Source organism: Engystomops pustulosus, chromosome 2 (assembly GCF_040894005.1).
Source record: "Engystomops pustulosus chromosome 2, aEngPut4.maternal, whole genome shotgun sequence".
NCBI classification, from domain to species: domain Eukaryota; kingdom Metazoa; phylum Chordata; class Amphibia; order Anura; family Leptodactylidae; genus Engystomops; species Engystomops pustulosus.
The window spans coordinates 155,407,822-155,423,847 of NC_092412.1; the positions used below are offsets into that span (position 1 = coordinate 155,407,822).

General features: G+C 42.2%; 1 protein-coding gene across 4 annotated transcripts in view; it reads right to left on the reverse strand.

Moving 5' to 3' along the window:
* RPS6KA1 (ribosomal protein S6 kinase A1) overlaps positions 1-16,026 on the reverse strand; it is a 139,918-nt gene that overhangs the window by 38,099 nt on the left and 85,793 nt on the right. For all 4 annotated transcript variants that reach the window (XM_072137046.1, XM_072137049.1, XM_072137048.1 and 1 more), the window contains 2 exons: positions 15,609-15,725; positions 4,330-4,411 (listed from right to left, as the gene is read on the reverse strand). In XM_072137046.1, coding sequence (XP_071993147.1) covers positions 4,330-4,411; positions 15,609-15,725 — 199 coding nt within the window. The remainder of the gene's footprint in view (positions 1-4,329; positions 4,412-15,608; positions 15,726-16,026) is intronic.

Below are 16,026 nucleotides of genomic sequence, written 5' to 3' on the forward strand. Positions count from 1 at the left end.
TCAACAGACCATTCCATGTAGGTGTAACTTTGTGTATAAATTAATACATCAATTGTTAAATGATTGAAAGGTTTGTAAATAAGTCTTAGGATTTTATCAAAAACATGAACCTATAATGAAAAGAAAAGTTAAGGTAGCAAAACATGTCCCCAGTATTGTCCCCTTAATCTATTTGTAGATGTAATTCTTGAATGAAAAATAGGTATGTGTAAGGATATTCCATGGAAAAAGGTCACGGTCCAGCCATAGGGTCCAATTTCACACATCTTTATTTAACAGTACATCATCGGACAATTCAGAAGTGTCTATGCGTTTCTGGTGGAACGTCCGCCCTTAATCATGACAAACATAACTACATAACCAGTGCTACAAGTTTTAAAAGCCCTGCCGGTCTGGATAACTCTGCCCACTAATCTTTCATCATTTTCTGTGAGTCGTTGAATATTCATGAGGTGGGGAATGGGCTGCGCGATCTTCAGTAAGTAAAGTTCATCATGCGTATAATACACACTATGCATACTTAGCGTTTTCTCTCATCATAAAAGCAGTCCATGATAAAATACATTTATAGAGTGTTAACTTTAGATGGCAATGTCCTGCGACGGGATAACAGGTGCCTCCGGTGAAAAGAAGGTGATATACACACTATACTGTGGCACAAAAGATGTATCCATCGCGGGAGAGTGGCCAACCGAGGAACACTCAAAAGAGATATAAAGAATATTAAAAACAAGGTAACAAATGTTACAACATATCCTTACACATGTGTTGTAACACTGTGTATCGCCTCTAGGACAAAGTTTCCTTTCTCAGGGAGCATTGATGGATCCTTGTCTACATAATATTTTATGGCTTCTATTCCTTTATCGTGACAGAGATTAGAATAAAAGCGCAGAAACATGTAGGGTGAGCCGAAGAAAAGAAGGCTTCCATGCAGCCTTTTCAAAGTCAGAAGTACACTAGAGTCACGTTGATAGGAATCTAAACTGACTACATATTTTTGTGATAGAACATCTACTTAATGTAATAAATTACAGGGAAGGGAAGAAAGCCCTAAAATTATCGGTCTCCCAGGTGGATTTTTGGGGTCCTTGTGGACCTTAGTGAGGTGGTAAAAGGTTGGGGTACTAGTGTTCTCAAGCCAAATGAATCGTTTTTCTTTCTTAGAGAGGATTTTTTAAAGGTGGGAAGCTCTGAAAGCCTTCTCTGTGATTAAAAGACATGAATCGCTCTAAAGGAGATATGGTTAGCAATGTCTCTTAGCGTAGGACCATGCATTACAGTGAAGGAGGTTTTCTGAGGAAGAGAAAGCTTGACTTCAGTGTTAAAATCTCTGCCTCCTTGACTTTATACAATCGATTTACATCTCACTTCAGAGTAGATTTTCTCGATGATGGCACCACACTGGATCATGAAAATGATTTGAAAGGTGTTCAGCTGTTTGACAACATGCTGGTAGTGGTTTATTAGGTCAATTTCTGCTGATAGTTCCTACTGGCTGAAAGGGAACCTAATGCGCAGAACATGGATACTGGACTGGTAGAATTATCACAGGTTAGGTTGGCAACTTAGGGTTCTTCTTCTGTCAATTTTCAGGTAAAGTAATGTAGGTCTATAAAGAGAACAAATTTGCTACATTTGGTTTGTGGGAGAGAAACACAGCACTTTGTTTAGTAGGGAGGTTTCATTTCCTTTGATTTCTGTGTTATAATCTGGGCCTCCAGTGGGACAGGATTTGGATTTCCCTCCTCTGTGGCCTCTTCTACATTTGTTCTATTTTGACTTTCTTTGAGCCCTGATGAAAACATCTTGTTTGTGATTTTGCAGATTGATGGTGATAGCTGGAGTGAGTTTCAGGTGAGGGGATGTAACTGGACCAATTAGGAATCGGTTGAGAGTTCAGCAGATTCTTTATATGGAAAAAGGTTCAGTAGGTGTATTGTCTTCATATGCACCTAACAGAGTCATTCGAAATATTTGTAATATTTGCAGTGTGAGGATATTCCGTAGATGTAGTGTCAATGGTTTGAAATGTTGTAGGTGGTAGCCCAAGGGCCTGGCCTGATTCTATTTGTAATATGGTGTGTGATGAAATATACATGCACAAGGTGGTGGTGGGGGTGGTGGTGGGGGTGTCACATGCCAGGTTTTGTCTTGTTCATCAGTGCATCAATATCCCTTACTTTCCCCTAGCTTTATCTTGAATAAGTAATGAAATCTCTGGAAGGCCACACTTCAAAGACTGAATGGAGTCTCTGGTGCTGTAGGGGGTAGCAATCAACTAACACCTCAGTAGCTTTGGTGACTCCAGGCTGCCTTAGAGTTCCCTCCACTTTTAGACAAAGGATAACCAAAGGATATGCCCCGTATGTCAGTTATGGAGTTATGATCTATCCAGGCCCAAAGACAAATGCATATTTGGAATTTGAGTAGCCCTGAGAACTCATACCTGTGTCTCAATTCAGCCTATGAACAAGCAGGGACTAAATCCCATGAGTGGTAGAAAAATGCCTAAAAACAACACATTTTATTAAATCACATAAAAAAAAAATCGCATTCAACATTCATGTGACATGGGGTATAGGTGGATACCTGTGTCATGTTCCAAATAACAGGATCTACCACAAAAATGTGGTTGAAAAAGTTATAGATAAAATATTGCCCTCAGTATACAGAGTTAAACTTTAGTAAAAGGTCGTCCTACCCTAGTTCAGAAGCACTGACGGCAACATGAAACAGGACTGGGGTGTATTCCAGAACCTTCTGCCATGCCGCTCACATTAGGTCCCTTGATCCACTACCGGGAAAAATGACAAGCGGCTCCTTAAGGGCTAAGCATACAGCATGCCCTGCTGTGTCTTTGCACTTTAAATTGATACATTTTTCCTCTTGTACACAAGTCCCTCTGAAGATTCCATGCTGATGAAACGCGTCAGGGAAACGTATGTAGAGGGGGGAATACGCAGAATTACAGGGACAGTTTTGGTACTGCTCTTGTAAGAGCGGGAGTAACTGGGGATTTGGCCGGGAGAGTACCCCCTGGAATATTGCAGCATACACCGGGAAAAGATAGAGCTGTGCGCCACTGTTTTCTATGGAGGGGGCACCTCCTCCTCCTTTCCAGCGCATGGCGGGCATACCGCAGTGTGAATGTAAGGTTTAATGGAGTTTTCCAGATGCAGAATTGTTTGCTGGTTTGTTTTTGAGAAATCACATATCTATCTCTTTACAACTTCTGGAGCTTGAGTCATGTTGGCGGGTGTTCCATGAGGACTCCATGACTCCTGCTGCTTGAGACATTACATGACTTGGGTCTCAAAAGCTGAATAGAGAGAAGGACCTTTTCTAAATGAGATTTCTCAAAAAAAAAAAGTTTGTGCTGTGTATAATGGGACCTGCAGCAGCTGCCAGTAACCTGATAACCGAAATCCTGCCGACAGGTTCCCTTTAAGGTTATGCACCATATATTACGTAAGGGGGCCCCATTCCGAAGTCTGCTTTGGGGCCCTGCCTTTCCTAGTTACGCCTCTGCCCCCAGTATAAAGCCAGCCAGCCAGCCTATGCCCCCTCACCATAAAGTCTGGCAGCCTATGCCTCCAATATATAACCAGCTAACCCATGCCCCCAGTATACCCAACTGATGCTTGCTGACATCATAGAGTATGTGCCGACTCAGGTATAGAAGAGTTTATACTCGGCTTGTATTCAAGTATATTATATTTTATGTATTTCCACGTGAAATATGGACCCCATGTTTGACCTGAAAACGTGTTTTTGCATATCCCGACCATTCATAGCTTGGTGTGCGTCCCGGCTTTGCACCTGAACATTAATTGACAAAGTCTTGCACTGATCCCCTTCTAGGAGGTCCATGAAGATTGCTTTATGGTAAGGGAGGGATAGGTTTATGTAGGACAGCCTTGAGGCTGGATGAAGCTTCAAACATTGCGGATGTCGTCTCTGCTGAGGGCAGCAGACGTTTGTTTTGGTGAGCATACTAGCTGCCGCTGCTTTATTGGCTTCAGTGACGGGCAAGTAGTGTATGAAGATTTTCATTGGCAATGCTATAGAGATACATGAAACAGCAATCCACATGCTCATCCACTGCTCCATTTACACAAGGGAATACCTGTTCACACAGGTCCCAGTGGTAGGATCCCTACAGCTATCCTGTGCGGCTCTTAAATTAGTTGTGTATCATTGTTTAGGGTACTTCTGACTTGATTTATAGTAAATAATTCTCACTTTGGATGGATGTCATGATCTTTTGGTTCTTTTCCTTGTGTCATTCCATTACAGTAATGGTTGTACTGGGTAAAAGGGACTCACCTTTAAGTGTAGCTTTCTTGAGTACTTTCATTGCATACAGTTGGTTGTCATCAGGAGGAGTTATTTTTCGAACCAAAAATACCTGCAAAGTAAACAAAAAATAATGTATACAGCACATATATGTAATTTTCATGCTAGAACAATTAGACATTCACTCCACTTCACGTTTTTAATGTTTTCAGGAGACCTGAATCACAATTATACATGATCAAACCGATAAACCGATAAAACCGGCGTGCCAACCTTACAAGTACCTAAAGGGAACTTGTAAAAACTGTAATACCATGCTACAACAGAAGCTTGGTGTCATGCCAGGTAAAGCAGAGACCCAGCGACTAATGCTTTGAAAACCATTGTTGGCTGGAAATACATAGGGCATAACTGCTAAGGAATATCCACAGCAAGTCAGGCTGATTCAGCAGCAGCAATAGTAGTTCACTCAATCATTTAAGGCTACAGGTTTTTTTTTTTTTTTTTTAGAAAATGTGAACCACATTGGTTTCAAGGTAGGTAATCTCACCAGATTTTACCTCATTAAAGGTAGGATATGAAATCTCCTCTAAATCTGGCTTGTTCACCTATAAGCAAAATCACCTTCAAAGTCAGAGAAATTCAGAGGGCCTGAACTTCAGATGCCCCTTTTGGTTCAGCAATACCTAGAAACATGCCTATGGAATCTTGAAGTTGGTCACTTTTCAATTAATCTGTTGTTCCATTAGACATGTCTCTGCATGTATATGTACCTGTGTCTTTGCCTCCTGTGAGAGCTTTATATTTCCATAATTTATTTTATTTTTTTGTTAGAGATGTTGGGTTTACATATATATATATATATTTTTAACTTTTTTATTGCAGTCAGAATTACAGGCATTGGTACATTGTCTTTTTATGCTTTACAATCATGCACAGTATTACATATTACAATATAATTATTCTGCATTGAGTCAATACCATCAATCTGTCTGAGCGACTTTGTTCTTGTTTATAACTTTGTGTTTCGTTTTAGTAAGAGAATGTTTGTGCCTCAGTACCATTACCCTATGCTTTTGCCTTTGGGTATACTTTCTTATATAGAGCCATATGCCTCAGGTCCCCCCCCCTCTCTCCAGGGCAGTATATAGGCAGAGTCCCTAACTAATTTCACACGTAGCTCTCCATATGTGGTTATTCTAGCTTTCCGTTCTGATGGTGCATTTTATTACATTATATTGTCCTTATAAGTACCTCAAATCCGATCTGTCTGGCTACAAGTCCCTCATAGCTCTCCTAAGTCTGGGAGGAGAATAATTAGTTCTTAGCGAGTCACACCATTCACCCCATACGTGATCAAAATGTATCCGGTTTCTGTCTGTGTATATAAATTATTCTTTTGTATGGCAGAATTTTGTTCACTTGTAACTTCCACATGCTGAGGGTAGGAGTATTAGGCGAATACCACCTCAACGCTATGAATTTTCGGCTTCAGAAATAGTGTTTCTTGCAAGAATATTTTTTGGTAATGAGTCCAATCTACTTCAGGAATTAGGCAATAAGCATATCTCAGGAGAGTGTGATAATGGGGCTGGTAAGATACTTGTGAGGAAGTCTCCACACCTAGGGCACGCTGTGGTCGATACCCGACCCATGTGTTGGAGCCGGACTGGGGTAAAGTATGCTTGGTGTATGAAGTATAGCTGGATGAGTTTGCCATTTACGGAGGGAGAGACCTTGAGGTGTGAGTATAGAATGTCTGGAATGGATTCCTTGTCTAGCGAGGGAATAAGTGTTTTCCATCTGTCTATTACTGACAATTGCAATTTTAGGATCTTTTTCTGAATCGAGTATAGAGTGCTGAAACTAAACCTCTGGGCCCCTGGGTCCTATGTATACCAATTAACGGATAAGAGGATATGGCGGGGAGAAGGGAACTGAGCTTCCAGCACGTGTCTTAGCTGTAGATCTGTCTAAATCATAATTATTTTGCAATTCTTGGAATGAGCAAAGAATGTTTGCAGTATATATGTTTCCTAACAATGTTATGCCTTTCTGCTTCCACAGGGCTTGTACGTGCAGGAGTGTAGAGTTGTGCCACAGTAGGGTCTCAGCCATAATATAGGTTTATTAGTTTTAGTAGCAAGTTCTTAAATTTTCAAGAGATTTGAAAAATGCTCAATTTTTGGTTGGCCAATTTAGTTTGGAAGTGCTAAAGGCTTAGGTAATATAAACCCCCACAAGTGACACCATTTTATAACATCTCAAACAATTCAAATCAGTACAATAGAAACCTCCGAGAAGTGACACCATGTTCCAAAAGGCACCCCTCAAAGAACGTATATAGGGTGGTATGAGCATTTAATCCCCAAGACGCTGATTCAAATGTATTACAAAGTGAATAGAGCAGAGTAAAAATTGCATTTTTTTCCCCAAATTTGCCATTCAAGTAAATCTCACCAGATTTTACCTCATTAAAGGTAGGATATGAAATCTCCTCTAAATCTGGCTTGTTCACCTATAAGCAAAATCACCTTCAAAGTCAGAGAAATTCAGAGGGCCTGAACTTCAGATGCCCCTTTTGGTTCAGCAATACCTAGAAACATGCCTATGGAATCTTGAGGTTGGTCACTTTTAAATTAATCTGTTCCATTAGACATGTCTCTGCATGTATATGTACCTGTGTCTTTGCCTCCTGTGAGAGCTTTATATTTCCATAATTTATTTTATTTTTTGTTAGAGATGTTGGGTTTACATATATATTTTTTTTTTTAACTTTTTTATTGCAGTCAGAATTACAGGCATTGGTACATTGTCTTTTTATGCTTTACAATCATGCACAGTATTACATATTACAATATAATTATTCTGCATTGAGTCAATACCATCAATCTGTCTGAGTGACTTTGTTCTTGTTTATAACTTTGTGTTTCGTTTTAGTAAGAGAATGTTTGTGCCTCAGTACCATTACCCTATGCTTTTGCCTTTGGGTATACTTTCTTATATAGAGCCATATACCTCAGCCCCCCCCCCTCTCTCCAGGGCAGTATATAGGCAGAGTCCCTAACTAATTTCACACGTAGCTCTCCATATGTGGTTATTCTAGCTTTCCGTTCTGATGGTGCATTTTATTACATTATATTGTCCTTATAAGTACCTCAAATCCGATCTGTCTGGCTACAAGTCCCTCATAGCTCTCCTAAGTCTGGGAGGAGAATAATTAGTTCTTAGCGAGTCACACCATTCACCCCATACGTGATCAAAATTTATCCGGTTTCTGTCTGTGTATATAAATTATTCTTTTGTATGGCAGAGTAACAAATGTATGGCAAGTATGGCAAGTAACAAATGATCAGCCCAACTCATGTCACCGAAGCCAAACACCCCAAAAATCTTGTTTTGTGGCTTTTTCCGGGTATAGCAGTAATATCCTATATGTGGCAATACTCTGCAGGATGGAGACATGGCAGGGCTCAAAAGGGAATAATGGGCACAGGCATTTTACATATTTATTTTCTTTTTGGCATGATGAAGCATTTGTAGATGCCAATAGGGATTAGTACAGTAGAAACCCTTCAGTTCGGACCCTATTTTGGAAAACTAGATCCATCCATGAAAGAATCCAGGGGTATAGTTAGCATTCTAACCACACAGGTGGACCCCAAATAAAATGCATAATGGATAGTGAATAGTAAAAAAATATCCATTATGTCATATCAAAAGTCATGGTGATAGTACATCAGGGTAAAATCTACATCTAAAGTTCCAGTGATGTGTAATAAATACAAAGCTCTCTTTCATACGTAGTCCTAGTTGTTCTGGGCATGTTTCACAATGGTAAATGGTGTCCTTCTGAATATTTTGGAGCACACCGTGCACCTTTGTGTCCTTCTTCTTGGCAGTTTAGGGGAACTTCTCCTGGAAAGTGCTGCCCTGGTACAATATGTGTTGTGGCCTCGCTTCCAGAATTTATGGAAGCAAGGCACTTGAATAATGTAGTGCTGGTGTAGAAATTGTCCAGGTAGAGGTGGTAGCCCTGGTCCACCACTGGGAGTGCTCCAAATTCCACACTAGCTTTGCAGTAATATCCAGGAAGGGGGGGCATTCTGGGGGCACTATAGTGGCCTTTCCCTTCATATACCCTGAACTTTTAGGTATACCCTGATCTACTTTTGCACAGCTTATACATCTTCATGCCATACCTTGACCTCTTATTGGGCAGGCGGAATTGAAGTCTCCCTTTAAATTGTACCAAAGACTCATCTATGCCCACATGTTTTGTGGGGGTATAAGCCGGGGCAAACTTGGCACTAAAATGGTCTAAAATTAGATAAGTGTAACAAAATAGGGTTACACCGACGGGCAAACTGGAAAAAAAATAAAACCAGGAACAAAAACAAAAACGTGCACTGTGCAAAAAGGCTCTACAAAGATACTGTGAAGCGCTATTCACACGGTGCACCAATAAGCGCATCCAGTGCAGAACAACGTTAACACAGTGTAGTAAAAATGTTGTTTGGGTTCAGAAGGGACAGACAGAAGATGGGAAAAACGGATGACAAGTGTGATCACACAGGTAATACACAGGAGGGAACTGATAGGGATAAGCTGGGTAGATAGTGTTTTGGTGTACACAGTAACACTCTTATCTTCTCTCCAGCAATACCAAACCAAAATGGTGCCACTGGAAGGAGGAGGAAGGAGCTAAAACCACGTTTTTCAGCCCCAAAACGCTGCAACTGGCTTTTAAGACTTGAATGGCCAATCGCAGTGATTGGTGGGTGGGACCGATTCGACTGCACAGTATGAGCTATGGATTTTTAACATTAAACTGAATGGAAAACCGTGAGAATACTTCTGTGAAAACCTGTCATTAGGTCTAATGGTGCAAGCCCGATGACAGATTTTCTCTGACAGGACAGGTCATTCCAATATTCGCTACATTATGGGAATGAAAAAAATGGTATAATCATGCTGAACTTGAGGCCAAAACGCATGTAGGACTTCAGTTTAACACATTCTATGCCCCATTACATATATTATATATGCAATCCCTTCTCTTCCTTAGTTGAACTTTATGGACAAGTGTCTTTTTTCAACCGTATAAACTATGAAACTATAATAATTGCAAGACTAGACAAAATTTCTCCATGTCCTCATGACTAGGTATTTACCTGATTCTGCAGATGCTAGAACCAGCTTAGGGTTTAAAAACCACCCGGTAGGAGGAGAAGAATGCATCCTGCATCCTATTTAGTTCTATGGAGGTGCTGGAAATGGATGAGTTCCTAGCTTTCAGGAACAGAATATCTGGGTTTTTTTCATGTGTTGCGGGTAACCAGCAGGTCAGGGAGCACAGAGTATTAGAAATAATGCAGAATATAATTAGCAGAACATGTCTCACCCAACCCCCTGCTCTCTCCCTCCTCCCTCTGCCTGTGTAATCTAGAAGCAGCAGGAAGTGCAGGGGGAGGGGAGCCTGTGAAAAGACATCACTGAGAGACTACGCAAACACCCCCCAGAGCCCCTCAGGATCTCTAGCATGATGTTAAAGTTTATTTTAGAAGGCAAGAGGCCCTCATGCCCTGTGCTGGAGTGTTACAGAGACAGACATAGATACATAGATAGATATGAGATAGATATGAGATAGATAAATACATACATACATACATACATAGATAGGATACACATAGATGGAGCTAGGAGATAGAAAGATATTAGATAGAGGATAGATATGAGTAGTACTAAATGAGGACCGAGAGGCAAAATACTTTGAGGAATGATTCACAGGGACACCTGGAGCAGAATTATGTATTTTAATTTTTTTTTTTGCTCAGAATGACGGTTACACTTTAACTCCTTAATGACGTAGCCTGTTTTTAAGTTAATCAGATCAGACCTTTTTTTTTTTTATTTGACCAGTGTCTCTTCCTGTGGTAATAACTTTTCAACACTAAGATATTCTTTATATGATTTTTAGATAGTTTTCTCGTGAGACATTGTAGTTTATGTTAGTATTTTGGTGATCAATTTCTTTTTTGGGGGTAAAAATTCCCGAGAACGGCAATACCACACATCTGCCAAAAACTGACAGGATGGGCACACGACAGGGCTGACAAGGGAAGAAGTAAAATTTTGCTTTTGAAGCTCAGTTTTCACACGTTTGGATTTGGAGTGCCATGTCATGTTCGCAGGGCCCGTGAGGTGCCAGTGCAATAGAAACCCCTGAGAAATTATATAATTTCGAAAATTAGACCCCTCAGAGAATTTATCTGGGGTTGAGGTGAGCATTTTAACCCCAACATGCTGGTAAAAATCTAATGCACAGTAAATGGTGCAGAGCAAAAATTGCGTTTTTATCTCAAAAATGTCATTTTAGTGCCTAATATATTGTGCCCAACCCTGGGCACTTTAGACAATCACCGCAAAAATCATTCTGTGGGTTGACCCGAGTACAGAAATACCACACGTGCCAATAATTGACAGGCTGGGGACACGGCAGGGCTGAGAAGGGAAGGAGCGAAAGTTTGCTTTTGGAGCACCCTTGTCACTAGACTGGTGTTGGGGTGCCCCTGAGGTACCAGTACAATAGATACCCCCCTAAGCAGTGACCCCATTTTAGGAAATGGCACCCCTCAAAGAATTTATCTAGGGTTGTATGAACATTTTAACCCCCGAGATGCTGGGATAAATGTAATACAAAATGATGGGGGCAGTGTAAAAATTTCATTGATTTCTCAAATGTGCCAAAGTAGGAAGAAATTTATTCAGCCCAACTCATGCCACTGCAGATAAACACCCCAAAAATTATTCTGTGGGATACTACGGGTATGGCAATGACCCATGTGTAGCAATAGTCTACAGGCAGGGGACACAGCAGGCCTGAGAAGAGATAAGCAATTTAGCTTTTGGAGCACCCTTTTCACTAGGCTGGTGTTGGGGTGCCCCTGACGTACCAGTAAAATAGAAACCCCGAGTAGCGACTGCATTTTAGGAAAGGGCACCCCTCAAAGAATTTATTTAGGGTTGTATGAGCATTTTAACCCATAAGATTCTGTCTCAAATGTAACACAAATTGAATGGGGTTGAATAAAATTTGCTTTGCAATTTCTCTTACTTTGTCATTGTAGTGTCAAAAGTATTTTGCCCAATTCATGCCACTGGAGACAAACACCCCAAAAATAATCAAGCAGGTTTTCCCAGGTACGTGGCAATAATCTACAAGATGTAGACACGGCAGGGCTTGGAAGAGAATGGGATTTGGAGTCCCGACATTTACATTTTTTTTGGTACCATAAAACATTTGTAGATGCCCTTAGGGATCAGTACAGTAGAAACCTCTGAGAATTAGAGGTCCCTACACATCCCTCCATGAATCTAGGGGTGTAGTGAGCCTTTTAACCCCACAGGTGGACCCCAACGATGATGCATGATGGATAGTGCATAGTACAAAATATCTATTATGTCATCTTGTGCCCAGCTCCTGCCACAGGAGACAAACACCCCTAAAATCATGATTTAACCTCTTCTCTTGTTCTGGTACCTAGGCACTTCAGAAGTCCCAGGCACATCACCACTACTGCGAAAGCGCCTTCTTGGGGGGAACAACGCCTGCCCTTCCAAGCTCTTCCTCTTCCTCCTCCTCCTCCAAGCTCTTCCTCCTCCAAGCTACTCCTCTTCCTCCTCCAAGCTACTCCTCTTCCTCCTCCTCCTCCTCCTCCAAGCTACTCCTCTTCCTCCTCCTCCTCCTCCTCCAAGCTACTCCTCTTCCTCCTCCTCCTCCTCCAAGCTACTCCTCTTCCTCCTCCTCCTCCTCCTCCAAGCTACTCCTCTTCCTCCTCCTCCTCCTCCAAGCTACTCCTCTTCCTCCTCCTCCTCCTCCAAGCTACTCCTCTTCCTCCTCCTCCTCCTCCAAGCTACTCCTCTTCCTCCTCCTCCTCCTCCAAGCTACTCCTCTTCCTCCTCCTCCTCCTCCAAGCTACTCCTCTTCCTCCTCCTCCAAGCTACTCCTCTTCCTCCTCCTCCAAGCTACTCCTCTTCCTCCTCCTCCTCCTCCAAGCTACTCCTCTTCCTCCTCCTCCTCCTCCAAGCTACTCCTCTTCCTCCTCCTCCAAGCTACTCCTCTTCCTCCTCCTCCTCCTCCAAGCTACTCCTCTTCCTCCTCCTCCTCCAAGCTACTCCTCTTCCTCCTCCTCCTCCAAGCTACTCCTCTTCCTCCTCCTCCTCCTCCAAGCTACTCCTCTTCCTCCTCCTCCTCCAAGCTACTCCTCTTCCTCCTCCTCCTCCAAGCTACTCCTCCTCCTCCAAGCTACTCCTCCTCCTCCAAGCTACTCCTCCTCCTCCAAGCTACTCCTCCTCTTCTTCCTCCTCCTCCTCCAAGCTCCTCCTCCTCCAAGCTCCTAGCTCCTCCTCCTAGCTCCTACTCCTCCTAGCTCCTACTCCTCCTAGCTCCTCCTCCTCCTCCTACTCCTAGCTCCTCCTCCTCCTCCTCCTAGCTACTCCTCCTCCTAGCTACTCCTCCTCCTCCTCCAAGCGTTGGGCTAGTAAGATCTGCCAAAAAAATCATCACAGATCGCTGTCATTGGCCAGTCTGTATTGACTGGCCAATTGCGAAGATCGACGTCACAGGGCCAATCAAATTGGTCCTGTGATGTCATCAGAGGGGTGTCAGCTGGTGATACCGACACCTCCCACCAAAGCGTCGCCCTGTCTTGCGAAGTTGACGTCCAAAATGCAAATGGTGCACGCATCCGATATATCGGACGCTGAGCATTATGACACTGCGCTCAGCGTCCGAGATATCGGATGCGGAGCGTGAACAGGTTAATTTTTTTTTTTTTGGTGTGTGTGTGTTTTTACTTTAGATGTCCCCCATGAGGTCATAAAAGACCCCTGGCGGACATCGTCACTTTAAAAAAAAAAAAAAATTGTATTATTTTTTTCTATTACAAGTTTTCCCCTGTAACTGAGGCATCTATAAGAGCCTCAGTTACAGGGGAAATGACCTGGGGACAGGTGATCAGAGCTGCACAGAGGATTGGAAAAGGGAGAAGCGGTAACGAACCACATCTCCCTAGAGTCTCAGGGTGTCTCTGTCTCTGAAAGGAGTTAAGCTATAAATTGGCTGCGTCCTTAAGGTTAAAGATGCTCATTTACTGGGAGCTCATCTCCTTGGGTAAACAAGGAAGCCCTGCTGCCAATCAGTGAAACTAACACGAGCAGGGGATCATGGACCGACTCCTCACAGAGGGCGGCCCTTTGCTATCCCCACACACTATTGGACAGGTGACGCGATATGGGCGAGCCCTGATGACGTGTCTATACACAACACGTGATGGCCCCGTGTTGGTCACATGACAAGTGCCCGCCAATACATACCTAAAGGCAGTTGCTACAATAGCGGGGATGACACGCCCCCTTTCACCCTCGGACAGCTGATTGGGCACACCTACCACCACTGGCATTCTGGGTAAGGGTATAAATACACATTTTGCACGCCGCTCGCGAGTTAAGCCCGTTACCCCTGATGAAGCAGTGTATTCGGGGAAACATGTTGGGAGGGCTTGAGCAGCAAGTTTTAATTGCAGAGTACTTCATGCCAGTGTAGAATTGAATATCAAATAATATAGGAGGCAGCATAGGAATAGAGCAGTATTGTGTGGTGTGAATGCTATTTACCAGGTGTATGAGACAATTGGGTCATAGGCCTGGATCAGGGTAATTGGGGCACCCACCTCTACTATCTATACAGTGGCATAACACTGATCCACCTCATTTTGATCCCTACATAGGGATACAGTGCAGTAAGAGTAATTTCTATCTAACAATCCACTTGGACAATTAGATGGATAAACCCCACTAACTTGACCAGGGAGTGCGAACTGCACTTTCCTGGATTCATCTACCCAAACAGTCTAAAGATACATATACCCCACTATAAACAGTCTCACCTGAGACACAAATCTCACACCCACCCCTGAAATCTGCCCCACTAATGTATATGTGACACATTTAATACCTAGTCTGGTATTCCGGAAACCAGTACAGGGACACTTGGCATTGAAGCAAATCTGTTTTTAGCTTTAAATTTATGTTCACTGTACATTTAAACTAATATGATTAAAGGTTAAGTTTTATCCCTTGGTTATGGTGCCTTAGGGCTAGTTAGCCCCCTCTTGCAAAGTTTAGAAATAGCCTACCAAGTGGAAGTTTCCCAACCTTCCCCTTTTGTGGATAACTAACAGAAATCGTTCTTCCCCCTGGGATTAAAGAGTAACTGTAAAGGGTTTTTTTTTCTTTAGCAAGTCAATCGCTCTTGGGATGTAAAACAACTTTGCCTATTATCTCTGTTAACCTCCAGCAGTTCATTTGCCATACCACTCAGATTACCTCAGTGCTGCAAAGTCTCCTCATCATGTGCCGATAAGCCCTGTGAGTCCCATAGCTTGTTTACTTTGTTTCTCAGACTGTTTCATGAGAGGGGAAGAGCTGCTGTTCCCTGCTGACAGGGGAAGTGTACAGAACAGTGGATACAGATGTCTCCTGCACAGAATAGTGAGGTACAAGATCTCCCAGTTTCCCATCAGTCCCTTCATCCCAGTCTGATTCTACAGAACTTTCTCGGTCTCTATTTGCATCTCCTGCTGCTTCTACCCCCCACCTTGTCATCGGCAGTATCAGCTCTGTGCAGATAAGCTATTAACCCTTAGTGCTCACACAGCACAGACTATAGACTTAATTTAACTGTTTTACGTATGATTTCTACCTATACGTATTACATGTTCCCTGCTCCTCCATGTGATGGAAGCTGTCAGGCTGGTCACCATATACATCCTGTATGTACTGTACACTTTGCGATGTTCAATGGATTTACATGTGGGAAACTAAATGGATTTAATGCAAAATTACTTTGAGAACACAAGGCATCATGGGTTCTGTAGGCAAGCTAGCTAGTCTCAGCCTGAGGGCATAGACTGACAGACATCTCCGCCCACTTCACCTCTGATAAGAACATTTTTTGTCACTTTAAGAGGAAATGCCATAACTTTGGAAAGAAAAGGGTTAACAGCACAAAGTAGGCATCATTCATTCGTTTTCAAAGAGGGAATCGCATATAATAATTTGGTAAAAGTCACTATAGCTTTACAGTTACGCTTTAAAGACAGATGAGAAAAAATGCATTACGTTTTATCAATTTGTACACTTAGACCCGAACAGCAAGCAGAGCAAATTTATCCTTTGTTGTTATTTTTACAAAATTTACTTTATGATGAAAGCCTTCCAATGTACCATATAAACTGTGTACGCACCTTCCCAAAAGAGCCTTGCCCCAGGACTTTGAGCAGGACAAAATGGGATTGATCGGCCTTCTCAGAACCTTCCTTGACATGGTGTGTAATGGGGATCTCCTTCACCACCACCTCATCCTGTTGATTAGGAAAAAAAAAAAAATTTCAAGGATTAGTGTTAAGGTTATAAAGAATATGATCATATAAGTAGTCATTAAGTAATATTTAGATTATTTATAGGCAAAACATACTGAACCTCTATTATACATGTGTATATATAGTCAGTGTATGCTAATAATCGGGGGGAAAAAAAACAAACAAAATAAACCAAAAAGAATTTAAACATGTGTATACCGGCATCAAGTTATGACAAAAAGCTTCAGACTTCATACCAAAAACATTTATCAAAATAGTAGCACACAGCCCTTTTCTATACACA